We start from the raw sequence: 24,240 nt of genomic DNA, 5'->3' as shown, positions 1-24,240 counted from the left end.
ACACCAAAGTGACTGCCTCTGGTCCACGTCGCCAGCTACCGCACTCCGGTGCAGTGTGCTCCCGATCACCGCGTCCGGTATACAGGTCTGCAGTTCCAAAGTGAAGGCGCCGGACACGGTGTCCGCGTGCAGCCAAAAAGCTCCAGGTCCCTAGATGAACTACGCGTTTCGGATGTGGTACCTGACGAAAGATTACCACATAGGTTTATGTTGTATTTCAATTTATTTTCTTCTTCAAGTGCAGGTCTCTTCAAAAACAGAGATGCAAAGCAAAGCTCTACTCACAAGCCCATAATGAAGTTCTCCATTTAATGTGACAGCAAAAAACAGTGGAATAGCAAAGTTTCAGGTCCCATATGGTCCTTTCATAAGGTCTTTCAATTTAGACATTTTTGTTAACCTTTTTTGGGGAGTTGCACATTTTTGGGAGTATGAGAAACCATAGTTCTGTATTATACATCTGTGCATTATATGTTTGTATATTATATCGTGTATGTGTCAGGTGTGAGCACTGAATGTGAGTCATAAGACGCTGTACACCTGCAATGAGCTGATGGAATGAAGCGGTGACTATTTGACAGTCTCTGACTTGAATACTGTAGGACGATTACTGTGAAAAGGCAACCATTGGCCATTGGGAGGTTCTGCACTGACCATAACAGGACACTATGAACCAGGGGGTCTTTCAGAGACGACCTGCACTATTTTCAGCTCAAGGGAACCCCCTTCCCCAATTCCCTACAATTCCCTACTGGTGAAGTTACCAGTTACTTCCTGGTTTTTAAAGGGAATTTAAATGGCCATTCAATAGGAAGCCACAATTGATGATGTTGCAGCTTACTACTGGCCAGAGGGCAGCCATTTTGTTTCCTCTGGGGAAGATTTAAACCCATTAACTTCACACGTATCTCTGGGACTTGACTAGAAGTATGAGAATGTGTAGATTTTTATTCGTTAGCCACAGAATGGTATCGTCTTTTCGTCTATTCGTTTTTGAGAAAGGTTCCGTTCCGGAGCCGAAACGTCGGGATCGGTTGTCTGTTCACACATGCCTGAATACACATTTTATTCCCTGGAAGTGAGTGCTGTCTCTTATTTGCCTGACGCAAGGATAGTAATATGTTTTTTTTATTTTATATATATATATATATATATATATATATATATATATATATATGTGTGCAACTGAGATATACTGTACATTCAAGTATCGCTAAAAAGTGCAATGGATAAATACTACATCACTAATATTTTGTTGTTACATTTTTTCATATGGTTGAGAATAGATATTTTTCTTAGAATTTGGTGATTTCTAATACTGTATATTATTAGTGTGTCTTCATACAATGTTTAATTAGGAGAGTAGCCAATCAATTTTCAATTTTTTTTCTGTGTGTTTATACCAAACAGCTTTTCATTGCATTACAGCAGGGTGGCCAACTCCAGTCCTCAAGAGCACTAACTGGCCAGGTATTAGGTATATCCCTGCTTCAGCACAAGTGGCTCAATCAGTTGCCAAGTCTTCGACTGAGATATAAGGAGGGACAGAAGAATGTAAAGCTTTAAAAGTGAGGAGGAGAATTGAGTGCGAGATGCGGGATTGCTTTTCCCTTCTCTTGGCTTGCAGCTTTTCTAAAATCAAACACATGAGCAATCTCAGTGCATCATAACTACAGAAAACAGCTTCTATCATTTCTCCCTCAGCAGGCGTCCGTGTGCGTGTTGGGTCATGCTACCGCTCCAGAGATTACAGGAGCCTGGATATGAACGAGGAATGTCCAGAAGATGAGAGAAGCAGTGGCTTCAAGAGCAGACAATCGAAATTGGGATGTTTTGACAATGGCATTATGGAGCTGGGTGGGCATGGACCATGGGCAGTGAGTTATATGGTGTTACACGCTTTAAGATAAATATTCTGCACGCCAGGATAACTTTTCAAATATTAAAATGCCCATTAAAAGGAGATTGATTTAAACCTCATTAATACTCTACATCCTCATGTACTTTTTACAGTGTGTGGCATCTTGTGGCACCTCCTTCCAACCCCATTTCCTCCAAACTCATTTACGTAGGCTATAGAAAATAAAGATGGAGTTCAATGAGTTGTAAGGTGCTGAAGACTGTTTAGTGAACATGGTTCTAAATCTGGGTGAGGGACGGTACTTTGATAACATCCTACAATTCAACACGAGGGCGGTCTAGGGCCCCAGTTACTAAGCAGTCTCTTTCCATCACAAGGCACATCAAGGGCATTGGAAGACATCTTACACCCCATAGTCACTGGGTTATAAGGGGTGTCTCTACCAGCGCCGGTTGGTAGATTATTTCAAAAGACTGCTTAGTAAATATGGGCCTTAATTTAATCTAGATACTCTTTTTAGAGGGTTCTCACTGTGCATTAAGTGGGACCTTGCACAAATAAGAAGCAAACCCATGTTCTACCTTGTCTTCTGACACATGGCTAAAGAAAGGTATGAATGAGATTAATTCCCCTCTACCCTCCTGTATGTTCCCCATTGAAAGTATTATCTTTTTATAGTACAAATGGTATAAAATGTCTAACGTGTTTTCCCCCGATGGTAAATGGGAGGATCCAGGGCACTACGGATTTTTAAGAAAAGAAATTTATTCTAGGCACATATATCTTGAAATTACACAGACAGGTTATTTCCCTGAACCACGGAGCACCGGTACCTCTAACTGCAAGTATATTGCTGCTTTATTATACTCTTACAGGTGTGCTAGACATAACTTCTTTTGTTTGTTCCCCCGATGGTAAACAGGTTGGGAAATCTTAAATTCAGACACAAGTATCACCCCTTTTTTTCTCTTGCAGTTTGCCTGCTGACTGTTTTTAATACATAAATAAACGGGGCTCAGAGAATAAGGTGTTCCTCTGCGTGACTAATAACACTTGATGTGATTTATGATATGGGAAAGTTTGCGAGACTTGCCCCAAGGTTGTTATTTCCGCAAGCATCAAAAATGGTCAACGGAACACTCTCATACAGCTGTTACACAGGAAGCTGGGTCTATTCTGTGGTTCACTGTGTGGTGTATCTCAAAATATAACCCTGTTCACAAGAGTATCGCCCGTATAAGCAAAAAAAAAAAGCCAGGTTTATAATTTTAGAAGTATATAACAGTATATACCAGAGGTGGGCAACTCCAGTCCTCAAGGGTCACCAACAGGTCAGGTTTTAAGGATATCCGAAGTCGGATAATACGTTCAGCGGAGTTGATTATCCAGCGTCGGATAAGCCGTTCGTCGGATAGCGAGGAGCACCTGTACTGAGTTTCTTAAAGTCTCGTACCAAGCTGAGGATGAATGCAGTTGGGATTCCCAAAATACAGGGATTAGGGCTGAGTTATAAAGCATCTTGAATTAAATGGTAATCATGGTGGCTATTTTGCAGTGTATGCAAAGAAAAAGAATCTCTAAAACAGAAAACTTATTTGGAGGATCTCCCAGCACAGCATTGGGCGAGAATGTAAATGCAAGTGGCTCTTGCAGTAATATCCACGTGACTCCTTTCCTTCCATCGTTTCAAAATGTAACCCCTTGACTGCCAGTGAAACAAGCAATGCATTGCACATCCCTCTGGCATCAAAGGGGGCAATGTACCAAGGCTATTTTGGAGCAAAACTGGGGGGATTTCACCCTCCACCAATGGATCAAAGCATTTGCCAATTACCCCCGTCCCAGCTGGCACCTTGGGGAGTGTCAGTAGGAGGAGTTGGGGGGAGTTACGCGGTGCACATATTACAATGAGATGTATCTCATCCTCCGTCTCTCTGCCTTTTATTTGCCCCAAAAACAAGGTCCATATCTGAAGTGATGACAGTCTAATATTCTGCATTAGATGTAAGGAAGATTTTTTTTACATACAGTATGACGCAGCTCTGATCCAAAAAACCAGTGCAGTGCGTCTAAACACACGTTTCTCTACGTTGATACATACTGTAGACCCCAACGGATTTAAAACGTACTTAAATGCTTCTGATGTTTAAAGCATGACTCCCTCCTGTTCAACTTTTATTCTCATTGTATACCATTAGCTCTAGAGATATTCAGTTCCAATGTACCAGCACGTTGGGGGGTTTAAAATGGCCAACAACAGGAAGTTGCAGGTAAACCACTGAATGAACAAAGAACTACAGTATGAGGTCATCATTCTTGGCTTATATGCAAAAATAGCCAGCTTGAATGAGGATAAGTTATTCCAATGCATATTTCTGTGGGACTGGAAGATCTGGTAATGCATGATCACTGCCGTCCTGCACAGAGAGATCCCCTGGTCTCCACCCAGCCCCCACTCCTAAAAGAAGAGGGGAGGGAGTTATTTAAATATACTGAGCTGTTATTCTTTAGGGACATATGGCAACTGAGAAAAATCATGAGACAGCAATTCGTACGATGCATTCATAGAGGTGCAGATATTCAGTGGTTGATGTGACTTAATAATAAAGTAGCGGTACTGTGACAGGTTTGAAGAACTTCAGATCCTGTTACAACATTGGCCCTCATGTTAGAAAGGATTATGACAATACTTATGGCCAGGCTTTCTAAAACTACATCCCCCTTTCTTTAAAAAGGAAGCAGAGCTGTAAGTGGTACCTTACACCTTACTTCCTGGTACCCTCACCCTGCAACCACTGCAGATCTCTCTCCGGCAAAGATCATCTCTCTAGTAACAGGATTTCACAAGGAAGCCAGAATAAAAGTGAATGCAGTTATTTTACGCCATTGGATGCAGGATTTCTGGACTCTCTGTAGCCAGGCAGGCCACATTAGGCTCCATCCCTGGTAGTGTTCTCTGGAAGCAGGATTATGATGTGTTTGCCCTGTGAATTGCTTGGGGTTAAAGGGAACATCCCAGGAGCTCCTATTTCATTCAAATTTTTTTTTTAATAATAATGGCCACTCAATCTAAGTGATATTATTCTTAATAATATCATATTAGATAGATAGATAGATATAGATATAGATAAATACCCAATATCAAAGAATCTGGAGCACTCACAAATTCCAAAAATACAATTTAATGAAGTAACACAGGCATCAGGGGGCGATCACAGAAAAAAGAAGCAACGTTTCGGACCTTACGGTCCTTTCTCAAGCTCCCCCACATAATCTGACATACAATGTGAACATTTATAGTGCTGTCAATCAGCATTTTTGGGTGGGGATTTTTGTGTGTGTGTGTGTGTGTGTGTGTGTGTGTGTGTGTGTGTGTGTGTATATATATATATATATATATATATATATATATATATATACTTTAAAGCTGTGTTAACAGCGACCATTAGCTTAGATGGGCTCCATGTAACAATGGTTTTTCAGACAAAAGGTGACATGTGTGCTCATTTGCATGTCATTTCCCAGAATCCCTTGCTGCAGTGGAAGCACTGTATGCTGGGTATAATGGTGAAAGGCAGGGTTGCAGACCTGCCTAAGACATGTGAATGTGCTCACAAGTGATCTTTTATCTATATTTAGATCTCTATCTATATATATATAGGGGTGTATATATATATATATATATATATATATATATATATATATATATATTTATATATATATATATGAGAGAGAGAGAGAGAGAGAGAGAGAGAGGGAGAGAGGGAGAGAGGGAGAGAGGGAGAGAGGGAGAGAGGGAGAGAGGGAGAGAGGGAGAGAGGGAGAGAGGGAGAGAGGGAGAGAGGGAGAGAGGGAGAGAGGGAGAGATGAATGGTATACTATGAATCATTTTTAATAAAAGTAAATCTCTATCTTTCTCTAACTACTATCAATATCTATTTATCTCTATCCTTTGCTTTTATTTGCTACATAGTTGTGTATTTAACATAGGCATGAATATGTACATGTATATGTGTATAATATATATATATATATATAGTGAATTTGTGTGGATTTTACAGTTATAGATAAAACATTGTTAACCACATTTTATACCACATCCTGTAATGTTTCAGGTGTGATGTCAGAAGCTCTCTGTCCCCCCCTCTGTCTATCTTGCCCTCCATCTCTCTCCCTCCCCCTCTTCTGTTCTTGCTCTGGCGCAGGCTCCCTGCTCCCCCTGCCAGCTTGCGTGTCTCTCTCCAGTCCCTGTGACTGCTACCAGCTCTGGGGCTCTCTCCAAGGCAGCAGCACCAGGTCTCAGCAGAGAAGCAGGTCCCCTCCCTCTCTGCATCCATCTCCCCATCCCTTCTGCTCTGCAGACAGGACCAAGACCGCTCCTTCTCTCTCGCCCTTCAGCTCCCCTGCACCCTCCACCCGCAGCTAGGATGAGGAACCCGGGGGGCTCCTGCCTCTTTCTCCTGCCGCTGCTGCTGCCCATCGCTTGGACCCAGGGAGACGGCAAGGAGGTGGACAACACCGGCAATTTCATGGAGGATGAGCAATGGCTGTCCTCCATCAACCAGTACAGCGGCAAGATCAAGCACTGGAACCGCTTCAGAGATGTGAGTCCTGGTTGTGCAGAGGGTGGGGGCAGGTGCAGAAAGGGGGCAGTTGGATGGACACAAGGCTGGTGTAGATAGGAGAAGGGGGTTAGTGGGCAATGAAGAGATGTTTAGTTGTACAAGTCTGGGATAGATGGGAGAGGGAGTTGGGGGCACGTGCATAGAAGATTCGGGGGTGCAAGGCTGGGATAGATGGGAGGGGGGCTATGGCAAAGTGTTTATGTGTAAGTGGCTGGGGAGAGATGGGGGGAGGGGGTTAAGGGTTAATTGAGTTGGGCAGGGGATCCCTCATGGGCACGTGCAGAAAGGGGCAAAGGGATATACTGCTGGCATATAAGTGACTGAGTGAGGGAGAGGGGCAAGTGCAGGAGGAGCATAAGGGTAATAGACTGGATGGGAGAGGATGAGGTGTAGGGGGGAGAGGATGAGGTGTAGGGGGAGAGGGATGGGTTTAGAAGGTGAGGGTGGGGGCAGAAGAAAGGTTTGGAAGAGGAGGGTGGGGGGCAGAGGAAAGGTATGGAAGAGGAGGATGGGGGGCAGAGGGAAGGTATAGAAGAGGAGGATGTGAGGCAGAGGGAATTTATGGAAGAGGAGGGTGGGGGGCAGAGGGAAGGTATGGAAGAGGAGGGCGGGGGCAGTGGGAAGGTATGGAAGAGGAGGGTGGGGGCAGAGGGAAGGTATGGAAGAGGAGGGTGGGGGGCAGAGGGAAGCTATGAAAGAGGAGGGTGGGGGGAAGAGGGAAGGTAAAGAAGAGGAGGTGGGGGCAGAAGAAAGGTATAGAAGAGGAGGGTGGGGGCAGAGGGAAGGTATAGAAGAGGAGGGTGGGGGCAGAGGGAAGGTATGGAAGAGAAGGGTGGGGGCAGTGGGAAGGTATGAAAGAGGAGGGTGGGGGCAGAGGGAAGGTATAGAAGAGGAGCGTGGGGGACAGAGGGAAGGTATGGAAGAGGAGGGTGGGGGCAGAGGGAAGGTATAGAAGAGGAGGATGGGGGACAGAGTAAGGTATAGAAGAGGAGGGTGGGGTGCAGAGTAAGGTATAGAAGAGGAGGGTGGGGGGCAGAGGGAAGGTATGGAAGAGGAGGATGGGGGCAGAGGGAAGGTATGGAAGAGGGGGGTGGGGTGCAGAGTAAGGTATAGAAGAGGGGGGTGGGGGACAGAGGGAATGTATAGAAGAGGAGGGTGGGGTGCAGAGTAAGGTATGGAAGAGGGGGGTTGGGGACAGAATAAGGTGCGACTGAAATAAGAGAGGCAGTGGAGTCTAGTTCTGTAAGAGGGGTTATGTTTAGTTAACAGTGCAGAATATGGGGCAGAATATGGGGCAGAATATGGAGAAGAATATGGGGCAGAATATGGGTAGAGGGTTCCAAGGTAGGAATGAAAGAGAGAAGAGAAGATGTGAGGGTGTGGGGGAGTTAATTGCAGATAAATGGGCCGATTAAAGGGTCATTTATGAAGAAGGGCAGAGAAATAGGAGCGAGTAGAGATGGGCAATTGCAGGAGAAGGGGCAGTAGCATAGAATTAAATAGATGTATATGCGGATGATATGGCAATTACGAATTAAAATGTAGTGGAGGAGGTAGAAAAATACAAGATTGGGGTGGAGATAAGTGATTTTAAAACTAAGGGACATTTGAAGGAGATAAGAGAATGGAGATGAGGATAAGCCTAGTGCAGAAGGTAAAGGGACGGGCAGGTTGAAGAGAGATAAAGGCAAAAGGTAGAACTGTATAGAAGAGAGGGAATATTAGAGGTATTAACTTTAGAAGGTGTACTAAGTGAGGGGCAATTGAAGGTTAGGCGAGGGGCATGGAACAGAGAGTAGAACATCATAAGTCTCAATGAGAGTGTAAGGCAATGAAATAAGATAATAGAAGATCTGGAGCTAAATGTGGCTGAGGGGTGCTAAAGTTCAGGGGGGTAATTTCAGAAATTAAAAGAAAGGGCAGGGCTGAAATGATACCCCTCTATAACAGCCAACGACTGTTATAAAAGAAGGATTATGAGAGACAATTGCAAACATGTAAAAGTTAAATAATAAAGGAGGGTAGAACTGGGAAAGGCAGAACATAGGGAGCTGTTACATTTTGTTAGTATATATTAGTATATACTAGTATCATACATGTATGTGATCTTGTATTATTGTTTAATATATACACACACACACACACACACACACACACACACACACACACACACACACACACACACACACACACACACACACACACACACACACACACACACACACACACACACACACACACACACACACACACACACACACACACACACACACACACATATATGATATGCTGGTATATAATATACATCACTGATTCATGTTATATTGCCCTGAGGAATATTCTGGCAGTTTAAAAATTCATGAATGTGGCCAGCAAAAAAGAGACAGCAGAAACATGACAAGATAAAGGCTGAATTAGAGAGGAAAGCAAAGGGTTAAGATACAGAGAGCTATGTAAGGCTGGGACAGAAGGGGTGACAATGAAAGGGATGTTTGCAGACATAAGATGAATTGATGTGATGCAGAAATGAAGGAGAGAAGGTGATAAAGAAAAACAAAGCTTCAGGGGGATGGACAGAAGAAAAAACTGGGATATCCAAAAATGACACTGGGTGTGGGGGAAAATATTATGGCCAGAGAGACAGAAAAAAAATTGATATATACAAGGAAGAGTCAAAAAGGGGATCATGAGATGGGATGGGGGATATTTGGGGATGGTTGAAGAAGTCAGGGAGCAATTGATCATACTCATGAGTACAGAGATGCAATGAATAGCTATATAAAATTATATTGTATTGTATATGTGTATACTCTTAACAGTAAAGAGTTTTGCTAACCTCTTAACCTTAAATCATAGGGAGGTAATGGCAAGAGACTGACTTTGTGTGTGTACTGTATGTGTATATATACTGTATATAATGGGTCCTAGAGAAGGATCTTCATCTTGCCAGAATGGCCAGCTGCGCATTAGGTGTAAGAAGAGAACAATTGGTGTTGGAGGGGTTAACCCCCTTTTCCTGCCAGGAGTGGCATTGCTATACAATTGCTGACCCCTCTGGCAACTAAGTGGTTAATGAGCGAAGCCAATATTCACTGATGTGAGATATTAAAAAGAGCAGATGTTAGTAATGGAATTTTAATGATTTAAAAATATATATATTTGAATCCATCGTGGTAAATACATGTATATTGTGCAATGTGGCATCAGATTTTATTAAAACTTTACATTTTCCTCATTGAAAATACAGTGGAAAATATCGCTGGGAAGTGTGAATTTCTAAGCAGCCTCGAGTTTGAAAATAAATGCAGATAGATTTCCGTCCTTTATTGACAGCTTCTCGGAATATATAATGCCAGCACATATTCTCAAGAGACATTTCATGTCAGTCTAAACAGCTGGCTCCGCATTATTACATATCACTATAATAGTGCATTGTTTCCCATCATTTCTTAGCTTGATGTGAGGATAAAAATAGCACAGAAACCAGAGGGTGAACTGAGCATATAAAAATAAATAGCCCAAGTAATTGTCCTTTTGTAAAGAGGTTCCCACCCTGTTTCTATATTCTGCAAGCGGCTTATCACACATGGATCCAATAACAGATTGCTGGGTTCTGTGGAAGTGAACGCGGAAGGAACTGATGTAATTCCAACTCTTCAAATTAAATGTGCAGAGAGAGGCTGAGTAGCAATTATATATGTGCCTAATATATGCTGAGCAATTATATATGTGCCCAATATATGCTGAGCAATTATATATGTGCCTAATATATGCTGAGCAATTATATATGTGCCTAATATATGCTGAGCTCACTCCGAGCAATGGTTCTGTATAGCTGTCTGATTTGATGGAATGCAGCACTGGCGAGATAATATGAGAAGTGGAAGTGTGTATCATTTTAACCTCTTGCACTGAAGGAATGCAATGCTGGTTTTACATTTAAACATAGAAATATCCAATTTGACCGCAGATAGAAGCACTTGGCCCACCTGCCCATTCTCTGCTGTAAAAGCTCACACCCGAGCTGATCCCTGGGTTTCTATTTGATCCTTATTCTTCCCCATCTTCTGCTCTGATGATGCAGGGTTTCAACCCTAATATCAATCAATTGCTGATCAATAGCTATTGACTCCTTTTGCTCTACTTCATCATTAAAAATGCATCTCTACATACTGACACTGTTTTTTAAAACAGGATAGCGGACCAGTTTTGTTTCTGCAAATTATATGCTCACAATGAAAAAACTAAACGATGCTCATTAGTAGAAGGGCCTTTGCATGTTGTATAAGGATCTTCAGTTGTTTAATAAGCTGCTCTGTTCCCTGTGCATATCCAGGGTTGCAGTACAGCGAGCAAATCAGCCCCTCCCTACAGTATATCCATACACAGTATTTTCTATCCTGCAGGAGGTTGCCTCTTGTCTGCTTTATTGAGCTGTACAATTAATAGAAAGGTCAGAAAAGCAGAAGGTGGAGCGTGGACTGTAGTGGATATGCAGCACCCCGGGGTGGGCAAACCCAGTCCTCAAGGGCCACCAACAGGTCAGGTTTTCAGGATACCCCTGTTTCTGCACAGGTGGTGCAGTCGAAGACCGAGAAACTGATTGAGCCACCTGTGCTGAAGCAGGGATATCCAGAAAACCTGACCTGTTGGTGGCCCTTGAGGACTGGAGTTGCCCAACCCTGGCCTATGCTCTGTTAAAGGCGCAGTTCCACTTAGTACCACGTGGCTGATATCTTCAACTGTTTCAATCTTGGTTGAATTTCTTAACAAACAAAAAAAAAACCCCCAGAGGTATCTGCAATTAAAATATATTTATTTAAAGTCTGCACATTTTTCTGTTCATCTACAGTAAGGTCTGGGCCTTGCTTACTTCACTCTAATGATAATGTGTCCAGATGTATGCGCTCTCCTCTGACAAAACACTGATTAGGAAAGAGAACCAGACAAGGGAAGAGATAATGAAGAAATAAGGGCAGTAAACAAAAGCCCCTGTTTATAACGTGATGCTGTGCTGTAAAATACCTTCCAACCCACTCATTTCCATGGCCCGTTGAAGTAACCCCTCATTGGCTTGGATGGACCACAGGGAAGGTGTTATAGCATCGCTTGGTGAACATGGCCTTTATCCATTACAAAAGCAGAACCAGGTCCATCAAATTGGGATGCCCCCTCATAGGGTCTAAAGGCATTAAAGGGACCAGCAAATGGGTGCTGAGACACAAAAACTCAGGTAAGGAGACAGGATAACATGAACAAGGTAGTCAAGCGCACCAAAAATAGACCCGTCAAAAAGTTATGATGAAGGTGCCTGTTGCACCGAAACGTTGGATGCTGTTATGACTCATTTTAGTCATGAAATCACGTTTTTGATTGGTCTATTTTTGGGGTGCCTGACTACCTTGTTCACTGTGTCGATTACAGACATTTCCAGTATAAATATTCAAGAATCTTTTCAAAAAGCACATACTCATCTGATCTTTCAAAGGCATTGATCATAAAAAAGCCAACGTACTAAAAATAACACGGTCATTATTTGAATGTGGTCCTATACAAGTCTGCACCTTTAAACTATATATTGAACTAGCTGAGAGACCCGGCGTTGCCCGGGAGTCACACTGTCCCCCTCCCCCCCCCCCCACACACACACACAGTGTCCCCCCCTCCCCCACACACACACTGCCCCCCCTCCCCCACACACACACTGCCCCCCCTCCCCCACACACACACTGTCCCCCCCCCACACACACACTGTACCCCCCTCACACACACACTGTCCCTCCCTCCCCCCCACACACACACTGTTCCTCCCCCCCACACACACACTGTTCCTCCCCCCCACACACACTGTCCTCCCCGTGACTCGCGCTCCCCCCCCCCCGGCGCCGGTGCGGATGGTGTTTGGCAGGAGATGTGTGGCGTGCGGTGTCCTCCAGAGGAGGAGCGTGTGGGCCGGTGCCGATGGTGTTTGGGGTTGCGGTGGCCTTCGGAGGAGCTCCGTGCGGGCCGGTGCCAAAGTGAGTACCTAGCATAGTGTGTGTTTGTTTGTTGGGGGCGTTGCGGGCCGGTGGCGATGTTGTTTGGCGGGAGATCTGTGGCGTGCGGGCCGATCCGCGGCCCGTAGAGTGTCTGAGGTAGCGGGAGGGAGATGTGTGGCGTGTGGGCCGGTGTCGATGGTGTTTTAGTGTAGGCCGCGGCCCGTAGAGGGTCTGCGGTAGCGGGAGGGAGATGTGTGACGTGCGGGCCGGTCCGCGTCCCGTAGAGTGTCTGAAGTAGCGGGAGGGAGATCTGTGGCGTGGACCGGGGGGGGGAGGGGGGTCGAGGGTGGTGTTTTGAAGAGGCAGTGTGCAGTGTTTGGTGTTGTGTGAATGTCTGTGTGTGCAGTGTTTGGTGTTATCGTGCGTTGTGTGTAGCTGATTCTGTACCTGATTCGGCAGTTCTGTGGTAGCAGACGGTGAGGGTTTTGAGAGCTGTGAAGCGTGACAGTGTGGAAGTGGTAGCTCAGTGAGGGGTGGGACAGTGTGGCATTGGTGTTGGACGCAGGCCAATGAGAGTCAGTGAGGGGTGGGACAGTGTGGCATTGGTGTTGGACGCAGGCCAATGAGAGGTGTGCGGGGGCGGGCATGGCCTGAGCGACAGGCCAAAGGTGCAATGCGATTGGCCCTTGGGACGCAGACATACAGTGCTTTCAGAAATATATAGTAGATAGAACTTTAAAGTAGCAGTCCAAGCTGCCGTTTTTTTAAATTACATTCCCGCCCCCCTTCCCCCTCTTTAATATGTGCATCAATACAATCCACACAATGATAAGTAATTAGCTAAGTTGCCGATCGATCCGTTCTCCTGTGATCGATCGGCGAAGATTCGGCTCGGGGGTTCACTAAATGGCTGTCAGTGTAGCAGAAGCTGACTAGTGCAAACCAATGGTTAAAGAGTGGCGCTTAAATCTAATTTCCAGTGACTTAATAAGTGCACATCAGTGATAGTATAAAATATACAAAAGTGAATTAAGTGAAAAATCAGTGATGTAAGAAATAAATGCTGCTTCAACCCTTCGTGTAGATTGTTTTTCTTCAATCCAAACAGTTTTCTGGGGGCCGGATACTGGGGAGCGCAGATATTTATAGAAAAGAACAAACACAAGCAAAATAGTGCAAGTATGTCTATTCAAGTGGTGGATGATTCAGGTCAATATTTCCCAATGAGATTTGTACTTACAAATTTCTCACAGGGTGCGTGTACATAAAGGTTTCTTTGTTATCGTGTAATCCAATTCACACATAAATGTGTATAGTGGGACCTTAGCAGGGAGAGACAAGAACACTGGACATAGCGCAGACTGTTCAAAAATGTTATGTATAAGAACAATAAAAAAGGCACTCACAATTTACAAGTGTAATCGAGCAGTTTGGGATAGTATCCCCGCCAGGTGTATCTCTGACTCAGCGACTTGGACTGTGTCAGACAACTGTCTTGGAGTGGTAGCGAATGGGTCTTTCTGTGTGGTAGGATGAGGTGCGTTTGGTCAGCTGATGAAACTCCGTGCGTTCTCCCCACGTCACTCTGGGCCCTTGTGATTCGCGTTGCTCGTCACTCGTCTATACCGGCTCTGTCGCAGCTCATAGAGGCAGGAAATCGGGCGGGCTGGAATCCTCCAGAGTATCCCTCTGCTGGCTGAAGTGGACTGACACTCTACGCGTTTCACCACGAGGTTTTCATCCTGATCAGCTGACCGATGGCACCTCCTCCTACCACACAGAAAGACCCATTCGCTACCACTCCAAGACGGTTGTCTGAACACCGTCCAAGTCGCTGAGGCAGATACCCTCTGAGAAATGTGTAAGTACAAATCTCATTGGGAAATATTGACCTGAATCATCCACCACTTGAATAGACATACTTGCACTATTTTGCCTGTGTTTGTTCTTTTCTATATATATCTGCGCTGCCCAGTATCCGGCCACTAGCAGAAGAGGACCCAAGATGCAAAGTTCTGTGGGGAAGATACAATTGGTGCACAGCTAGAGAGAGGGCAAAAAGGGGTGTGCCAGGCTCTGTTACAGAAGAGGAAGGGGATGTGACGTGGTAAATGGTTGCTATAGAAACAAAAAATGCTTGTTACATTATAATACATAAAAAAAATAATTCCGAGGTTTCTTTTTTTTGTTTTTAAATGCTACAAATATTTTCTTATAGTACCGAACTGATTTATTAAAAAAAACAAAAAACACACATGTAGGATATTGCTTGGTCTGCAGCTTTAAGGATCTCCAGTAGGTTACTCACTGACCTTGAAAACTGAAAGAGCTGGCTAGCTGTCAGATTTAGCCGTCACAGAATCTGGGCAAATGGTAGCCAGGGATGGCCACATGACTTAATACAGCCCATCCATACTGGGGAGAAATCCTGGTGTAGTGGTTAAAGATGTGAGCATGAACACACAGTACTGGGCAACATCTGAGAACTCTTCAAGATTTGGGAGGAAAACGGGAGAGATCTCTTCATTTTCTTTTTCAGGGAGCAAGTTAAAAAAAAAGGGCACATATGTCCACAAATCATAAGTAAAAAGAGTTGGCTATTGTGATTCTGCCTTCACTTTCTGTCAGGGTCACTTAAATTCATTGCCTGGCTCTGGGCAGATTGCTGTCTCATTCTGCGTTCGCATGACATACTTGTAAAGGAAATGTATATCTCAGTGCATCTTTTCCTTTTGCAATAACAGTGATTGTGGTGCCAAAGGGCCAGTAATTCATAGGGTTTTTTGTGTGTGAGATAAATAAGACTTTCCCTTTAAACTTTCCTATTGGTAGGTGCTTTAGACTCATATTCAGTATACTGTGAAGCCATCTTTCCCCGCACTGGAAAAGATATATATATTTTTTTATTTCTAGTTTTTCACCCATGATTGAAGCAGGGGGTCTCGGGAGCTGAACCCCATTCATTTCAGCTCCGGGGGGGCCCCCTGCTTCCAGAGATACTTTCCTCCATAGTAGGTACCAGTAGCCACTCTGCTCGGGTACCGGGGATCACGTAATGGCCTCTGTTTAAAGCTCCCGCACCCTGCAGGCCAATAGGAAGCCGTGACATCATCGGGTTTCAGCTCTCTATTGGCCCACGTAACGTGGGCGCTTTAAACGTTTAAAGCCCCGCTAGCTCAGCCGGAGCAGCTGCCGGCACCTACAACAGAGTTAAGAATCTCTGGAAGCAGGGGGTCCCCGGAGCGGAAACTTATGGGGTTTAACTCCGGAGACCCCCTGCTTCAATCCTGGGCAAAATATAAATAATAAGGTGCTAGGCTTGCTCCTTGCTTCGTCGATTGAGCCACGGATTGAGCCACCTATACTGAAGCAGGGATATCCTGAATACCTGAGCTGTTGCTGGCCCTTGAGGACTGGAGTTGCCCACCACTGGCATGGAGTATAGAATACTATAAAAGAAACAGCTGCAGAATGTATTTTATACATTTACATTGTATTGTGTTTAAAAAAAAATAGTCTATGATAAGTATGAATTATACAATAAAGCTATAAAATACAATCAACAAGGTATCTGGCTAATATAATGCAACACAGTCAATGTTATAACATACAGAGAAAGTGTAATAAAAAGAATATAAACCATGAAGAACATAGTTCAGGGCTTAAACTTTGAGCATTAGAACATTCTAATCAACATTTAGAAGGCAGACAAAAGAGTAACATTAAAGTACTTCAATTGAAAATATATATACATTGCATTACATAAAATACATGTATTTTGACCCTTGTTATGTGCTACTTCTTATTGTAGGTTTTACAATGTAGAATATTATATTGTAGGGTGACCACCGCAAGACTCACACCCTTTGCTGCCGTGGTGAGACGTCTAAACCACTGTGCAGTCATCCCTACCTTAACCTTCATCCGTTTGCCACCTAACACCTCTCTGTCCTTTGTCAGTGCAAGATTCTCAGCTTGGCTCTTCACTACGAGGAACTCCTCACTACCTTGCATCTTATGTACCAAATCCATTCCTTCTAGTGCCCTGCCCATGGTGGACAGACTGGGTAGAGCCATCCACAATTGGGACAGTTCCAACTATGCAATACATTAAATATCTAGGGATGCCACTCCAGTATATATTGCCTACTGTATATCTGTTCTACTTGCAGCAGAGCACAGGCCAAGACTGTGTGTCGCAAACTGCGTTTTCCAGAAAATTGACAAGGACACTCTTCAGTTAACGTCTCTGCTTTAGCAAAAGCCTTGGAGCATCACCCAAGATGTAACCCACTTTCTTCTCTTTGGATTCTTCCAAGGATGCCATACAGGCATTTCTGCCATTCCTGCCTTTTCTTACACGTGTCCTAACCTTCTATTGGCCATTCGCAAACCAGTTAGTTGATCAACTCATTAACAAAGCGCTACCCAAAAGTTTACATCATTGGCCCTTTCTCCACTCTGCCATTCCCCGCATGGAGAGTCAGCCTAGTAGGTTTATCATCTAGAAAGTTCTCTGTTAAGAAAATGCCAATCATCAATCTCTCAGCTCCATATTCCAAAACAGTCCCAAGCATGAATTTGTGAATACATTCAGAAGAATTCTCTCTTTAATACGTTCGTATAGACAATGCCATTCACTAAATCAGGCATCTTGGCAAAGCTTCCTTGTTATCCAATGCAGACATCACAGATACCTTTAAACTCTTTGCTATACACCCATCACTTTAGTATCCCCATGGCATGAAATGGCAATACTCCTCCTACTTCACTATTCTTTTAACCTTTGTTTCCAAAAGTAGCTCAAGCTATTCAACCTCTTTGAAGAAACATTATGTTGACTTTACTCAACATATCTCGTTGCCCTGTAGTAATCTATTTATTGGACAACTTTGTTTTCATAGACCCTCCAGACACTCCTCCAGCCAGTCTCCCAAAATTAACCAAATTATTCCATTATTTGACTGTTCCACTTTCAGTAGATGAAACCATCGGCCCTGCTACTTCCACCAAATTTCTGTGGATCATTCTGGGTCCCATAGCCATTTAAATAAATCTACCCTTGGACAAAGTCCATTGCATTCAAAACCTGGTTGAGGTATATTCTTTAAGAAATTTGTGCTCAAGACAACAAGAACTCTTAGGCTACCAGAATTGAACCATGTGGATCATTCCTCAAGGGCGCTCCTTAATTTCATACCTTCTCTCCTCTCATCTACCTATATGCTTCTCCTTTTATTCTTTTTATATTAATTGAATAATCCATGCGCCATCAAAAGGGCCAACATTTTTTCCGCTACAGTTGTCTTCTGGAGGGGTGTGGAAATCCCTCCGTACAGGAGTTCGGCCGCAGGACTAACATTCCGTGGATTCATGTTTTGGAGGTTTTTCACATTATTATTTATTGTATTGCTATTTGCATATTAATGGTGAAAACCGCGTGTTTAGAGCTTTCTTTTTTTTTTTTGCCTCTCATCTACCTGGCACACTCTCCAGACCAGTCCCATATCCATGTAGGCCCGCTTTACAAAAAACATTTGGAATATCCAGTCGCTATTTCCCCAGGAACATACTCCCTCCTATCCATAAATCATCACCGAAGATTCTCCCACACTTGGCTACCCTGTTATTTTTCAGAACACCTGGATTTCTGCCAAATGTCTGATGGATTTATTTTTCCTCCAAAATTGTCATAAAACTTGAAATGTATCCTATTGTCATCACAGCTCTTACTTGGGACTCATTAAACAGACAACAAAGCCACTTCCGAAATGATCAACAAAGCAAGATCTACCTCCCCATCAATCATGCTATTCATGCTGGGACGGACATGGTTTTCATTATATCATACCTATTCCACATCCATTGTAAATTCATCCCCAGCAGTACCACCTTGCAGCTGACACACAATCACATTTTTTAATGTAGGATTTCTTTAATCATCACCCTTTTGCCATTCTGAATCCTATTATATTTTAAGCCTTCAGTGACCTAATTATGCCTTAAATATATTCTCCTTTCAATCATTTTTTGTGGAATGCTTTTGCTCCTAACACCAGGAAAGATTACTCCACTGCTTGGACCAAATTTAGGAATTTCTTATCGCTCAACCAACCTGCATCCCATCCGTTTTCCATGGAAGTGTCCACCTCCTAGCTCCATGCACCTTCAAACCATCTAATCTATTTATAACAGCAGCAATCCATTTGGCATTCTATGGATTCTTAAGACCAGGAGAGTTTACCAACTCTTCCAAATCGTCTGCCTATTTTACAGAATCCAATCTACCAACTTAATCTCATTCACTTCCAAACCGATCGCCTGTCAAAAGGGGTTGTTCTTCCCAATAATCTAACACACTGGTGTCCGGCCAATGCATTCAATCTCTTGCAAACTAACTTGACTCAGAGAAATCCGTAAGGCGCTCTCCTTCCATCAGCCACTGACGACCAAAGTATATGTATCCCTTGTAAGGAAACTGCTACTACGACTTGGCCTTAACCCCTTCAGAATCAGCACGGCCTCCAGAAATAAAGTTCCACCTTAAATCATCAAACAACTGGGAAGATGGAGCTCCTCCGGCTTCAAATCTTAAATTCCTAATTCCTGTATCAGAAATCTGCTATGCCTTTGCCCCAAAAACCTCTTAGTCCCCAGAGCGAGGGATAATCTATCAGCCATAAACCCCCAGAGCTTTCCTGCACTGGGGACCTTTCCTTTCCTCAGTGCTGAAGGACTGACTCTTTGTGTTTAGAGGTTGATCCCCTTTATTGGCACTCTTTTCAGGACAAACCGTACGTATACCCAGGCTGAAGTCTAACACCGTTCCAACTCTTTGTAGTCTTCCTCAATCTACCGTAGGCTGCACATACACAATTTCAAGGTTGCTGCTGCTGGGTCCTTCTCTCTCCTCCATTTCAACAGCCTCTAGTTCTAGCATGGGCAATCTTTTAAGGCTTAACCAATATGTATGCACAGGACAACGTCTATTCACCTTCCAACTTGTCTCGTTCTTCCTCAATTTATCGTAGGCCGCACGCACAATAATTTAGCACTTCAGCATTTGAAAACGGTGAAGTGATTTAGTATTTATCTAATGTGCTAGAATGGGATGTTTTGCATTATTTGGTAAAATGGATTTTATATTTATAATAACGGCAATGATGATTTTCAGTTGATATGCAGATAATGGTTTATGGATTTACAGTTTAGTTGTGTAATAATCTGTAAAATGTATAGAGTGATTAATTTGACAGTTGCATATATTGTCCCGAGCATGTAGGCAAAATATGTTATTCAATATATATAACAATATCATATTTTATTACATACTAATGCAAAAGGTTTGAAATGAAAACGTTGTGGTAACGATGTAGCACTATGGTCGGTCACCTGCAACTGGACTGTTCAACCTTGACAGTCCGCGGTACACCTACTAGAAGTCTGTAATGGCCCATCGGGATTAACACAGCGGTGGTCCCTACGTCTGAATGGGATTCGCGTTGTGTGAATCCCACCAGGCTGCTGCTGTCTGTAAGAGACGCGCACTAAGAGTGAGACTGAATCAGTCACTGTCCCTGCGCGCCTCTATTAGGCGATCGCACGGATTTTATTTTATTTTAATAACACAGTAATGAAGCAGGGGGTCTCAGGAGCTGAATCGCATTAATTTCAGCTTCGGACCCCTTGCTTCCTGAGTTACAGGCCCCGGTATGGGGTGCCGGTATCCCCCTGCTTTCTTTAAATGTCCCAGTCACATGGGCCGTGACGCTGGAAAATTAAACATGGCGGGGATACCGGCACCTCATACCGGGGCCTGTAACTCGGGAAGCAAGGGGTCCCCGGACCCGAAATTAATGCGATTCAGCTCCTGAGACCCCCTGCTTCAATACTGTGTTATTAAAATAAAAGCCGTGCAATCGCCTAATAGAGGCGCGCAGGGACAGTGACTGATTTAGTCTCACTGCTAGTGCGCGTCTCTTACAGACAGCAGCAGCCTGGTGGGATTCACACAACGCGAATCCCATTCAAACGTAGGGACCATTGCTGTGTTAATCCCGATGCGCCATTAAGTCTCTTTACTGAGACCACGAGCAGACGCGAGCACAGATGGAGAAAATACGGTGCCACGGCGGATTTAAAGGTGGCTGCGAGACCGACCATAGTGCTGCATCTGTATATAATCAGAAGATGTACAAATCAACATACCGTCATGTATTTGAATGAACTCTTAATATTTCTCAGGAAGGATCCGTAATATTTTATCGGAAATGTAACATTTTCTACTTCCTGATACATTTTTCAATGAAAGACCATAGCAGATGTTTACCTCCAAACCACCGTGATTGACATGTTAGCCAATAAGATTGTAGGTGGACCATAGGATTTCCATAAATTCACTTAAAAAAAAGGCAATCCAAGCTGGCGATTTCATTTTAGCGATTTATTTTTAACATAGGAAATTGATGGGGTTCAGCTCGTGACACCCCCTGCTTCAACCCTACGTACAAAATAAAAAATAAAACCATTTGCAAAAAGAAATCATTAAAAAAAAACGAGACTGAAATCTTCTTGGAAGACATCTTTGCAGAATTTTGAATAGATGTCATTGTGAGGCAGTACAGGTACTGTGTAGACAGGTTTTTATAGGCCCCAGATTGCACTGTTATATGGTTGAGTGTAATAAATTTGATGGGCGCAGGTGGGACTTTCTGAGTGACAGTAAACTTTAAAGGATTGTCATATACAATTTGGCACAAGGTAATGATTTGGAGTTGAGATCTGAGAATGAGCATCCGTGCAGATTAAATTATCTGTAGCTGCAGTGGAAGCAGCGTGAGGGCTCCCGTGTCAGGAAACAGCTGGGGCTGCTTGAAGGTTAACTTGGATGTGTTCATATCATCGCTCATTTTTAAAATCTACCACCTGCCCTACAACATTAACGTTTAGATTCAAACGTCTACTTCAACGTAAAAAGTGTAGTAGGAGCATTATGTTAAGTAACAGGGAGAACGGTTTTCTTCAAGGAAAATAAAGTTATTTGCTTAGCGGGACCATATATCTCTAGCAATGAAGGAGTCGCTTATTGCTGTGTACACCGCCTTTGAATCTGGTGAACCTGGTTCAGATCCCTATATTTTCCATTGTGACCCTGCACAAATAACTTTCAAGTGAATGGGGTGGAAGGTGTGTTATGGCAGGGGTGCGATAACTGGGGTACCTGGGTACCTGGTCTCCGACGGCTTTGGGGTGACGCTTCGCCGTGGCAATGCGTTATCAAATGACACAGCGGGGGTCATGTGATGTCGCGTTGGCATGGCAACGTGCCATCACATTACCCCGCGCCATCATTTGACACCGTAGACAAGGTAAGGGGGAGGGGTAGAGGAGGCAGGGGGCGCAGGGGCAAACGTTTGCGTGCCCCTGTGTTATGGCACAGCACCACTGCTTAGTAAATATGGCCCCTTATCTTCCTATGCCTCAGGTACTAAAGTTAAATTGTTAGGTTCTTTGGTGCAGGGACTTACTGTGCCTGCTAACATTTTATATCCCGCATTGTCAGCACTATATGGGAAAGAATATTATTGTTTATCTGGCGCAGTAATGTCATCTTTTCTTGCCAGAAGTCATGTTCTTGAGGAATAGGTAGAAAAGTATATCTTTACGTCTCAGTTACTCAACGAACAATAGATTGAAAACACGCAATAGGCTATGCAAATGTTTCAGAACAGGTTCCACAAACCCCTTCCAGTCTCTATAAACATGATACAACTGCAAGGGATAGGATCGTGTTGTGCAGACATGCAAATAACCATGCCTGTCATCACATCATTTATTTCCATAAATGTTCTGGTTCGATTTTAGGCTTCCTCCCATTTTAACAAGAACTTACAGTACCGTAGCAACTATATTTTCACTAATGAGTCTCAAATGATGAAACAGTACCCGTAAATAGATCACTAGCTCTGTAACTCCCTTGGCCACGTTTCTAAATGTAGCGGGTTTGCAGTATTATATACATTCCTATTAAGATATTAAGCTTAAAAGTGATACGCTTAAACTCAGATTTACTAAGCACTCGTACTAAACGTTAGCACAGATTAAGTACCAAAAGAGACCACCCTACCGTGTAGTATGGGTTTGCCGGTCCCTCGTGCCTCAAAGAGATTATTAGTTCCCCAGTGCTTGCCTTATGCAATATTTTATTTAATTACCGCAATGACCAAAACCACCTGGCAGATTCATGCATCCACTACCCTAACATAATGGTCTGTATTTGCTAAATGTCGCTGTGCCATAAGGTATCTTATGGTCTATTTACATGAATATGATGTCTTCCGGGGCCAGAAGGTATCCTGTGGCATAGCACTGCTTAGCAAATATGTGCCAATGAATGTTAATGGTTACTATCACCCTAATATAAGATATTGCTTATATTTGTGGAAAAGCCTTGTGTTAAAATCTCGAGTCCTGTACGATTAGTCGCTTTGGAAATCCCTTTTTGCCGTGTCCTCATTTAGCACAGCTGTTTAAATATAAGCTGATCTACTTGCTTTATGGTAAATCCCATTTTGAAAATCAGATTCTCAATGTATTATCAGATATATCTTAGTATTCTGTCTGCCAATACATTTTGTATCAATATGATACATCATGGCATCAGAATAGCCACCAATAAAGCACGTTGGGTTGTGAACAGTCAATGAAACCTCAATAGAGTTTTGCCTCGATCCTGTATTATACAGCTGTACAATCTGAAGAATGGGTATTGTAGCTCTGTATGGCAAGTAGATGTTCAAGCAATTGACCTACTTGGTTAACTTATCTTCATGTTCTCTGCACCGTCTTACATTGTGTGTCTATATATTGTGATGTATGACTCTGCTGCTTTGTATCCCAAAACATACATGAAAATGAGAGTATATCTCGGCTCATCTTCTAATCGTAAAATATTGGAGATGAATAAATCAAGGGAAGATCATTTGACAAAGTCTAGATGCGCTGAGTAATGACCCAAGATACAAGATACATTTAAATATGTATTGCTCAGTTTAACAAACTGGCAGGGGGAGAATCTAATAATGAAAAAAAAAAGGAAGGCTTTAAGCAAACCTTGTCACATAGTGTGTTTCACAATACTGTGCTTTATTATCCCTGGGAAATGCTTATCATGTAAGAAGATGCACATTGAGAGGCTGTTAGCTGACTGCGTTGTGATTGTTAGACTTCCCTAAAGACCAACTCATGGCCTGTCAAAGTCTCAGCTATTGAAAGCAAAAGATCACCAATGGACCAAGCCGGAATTTGGCAAGAGGGACTTCATGAGCAATATCCTAGTGCATTCCCATAAACTGGTAAATCTTTCTCTGTTAAACTGGAAGGCAGAAACCTGGCTTGCTTTGCGAGTTCGCTGGCTCTATTTCACGTGGGGCTGGGAGTGTACATTTCACTATACAATGAATGCACCATCCATCACAGGATTCAGTAAAAGCGTATGCAATCCATGTACTACAGAACAATAGTCTGGTTTCTTGATTATTTTAGTTGTTTCTTATGTGGAAGCTTACAATAAGTGAATTATTGATGCATTAGTTAAGTCTTTATCGGTTCCCATTCCAGGAACTGCACAAGTATCGTATTGAATTGTATGTTTAGTTAGATAACACCAGCCATGTACGCAGTTCTTTACAGAGATACTATACAGAGATATTATGCAAGACACAATACACCAAATATTATTACAAATAGGGCAAACGGCATCATTCAGAAAAGCAAA

The 24,240-nt window shown here is 43.2% G+C and overlaps 1 protein-coding gene across 1 annotated transcript in view; it reads left to right on the top strand.

The window, feature by feature from the left end:
• Nucleotides 1-6,043: 6,043 nt before the first annotated feature.
• The window catches only part of SPOCK2 (SPARC (osteonectin), cwcv and kazal like domains proteoglycan 2), a 106,486-nt gene continuing 88,289 nt past the window's right edge, over nucleotides 6,044-24,240 (top strand). The window contains exon 1 of the mRNA XM_075610769.1: nucleotides 6,044-6,465. Coding sequence (XP_075466884.1) covers nucleotides 6,289-6,465 — 177 coding nt within the window. The 5' untranslated portion in view covers nucleotides 6,044-6,288. The remainder of the gene's footprint in view (nucleotides 6,466-24,240) is intronic.

This window comes from Ascaphus truei, chromosome 8 (assembly GCF_040206685.1).
Source record: "Ascaphus truei isolate aAscTru1 chromosome 8, aAscTru1.hap1, whole genome shotgun sequence".
Lineage (NCBI taxonomy): Eukaryota > Metazoa > Chordata > Amphibia > Anura > Ascaphidae > Ascaphus > Ascaphus truei.
This window is presented reverse-complemented; position numbering and strand designations above follow the sequence as displayed.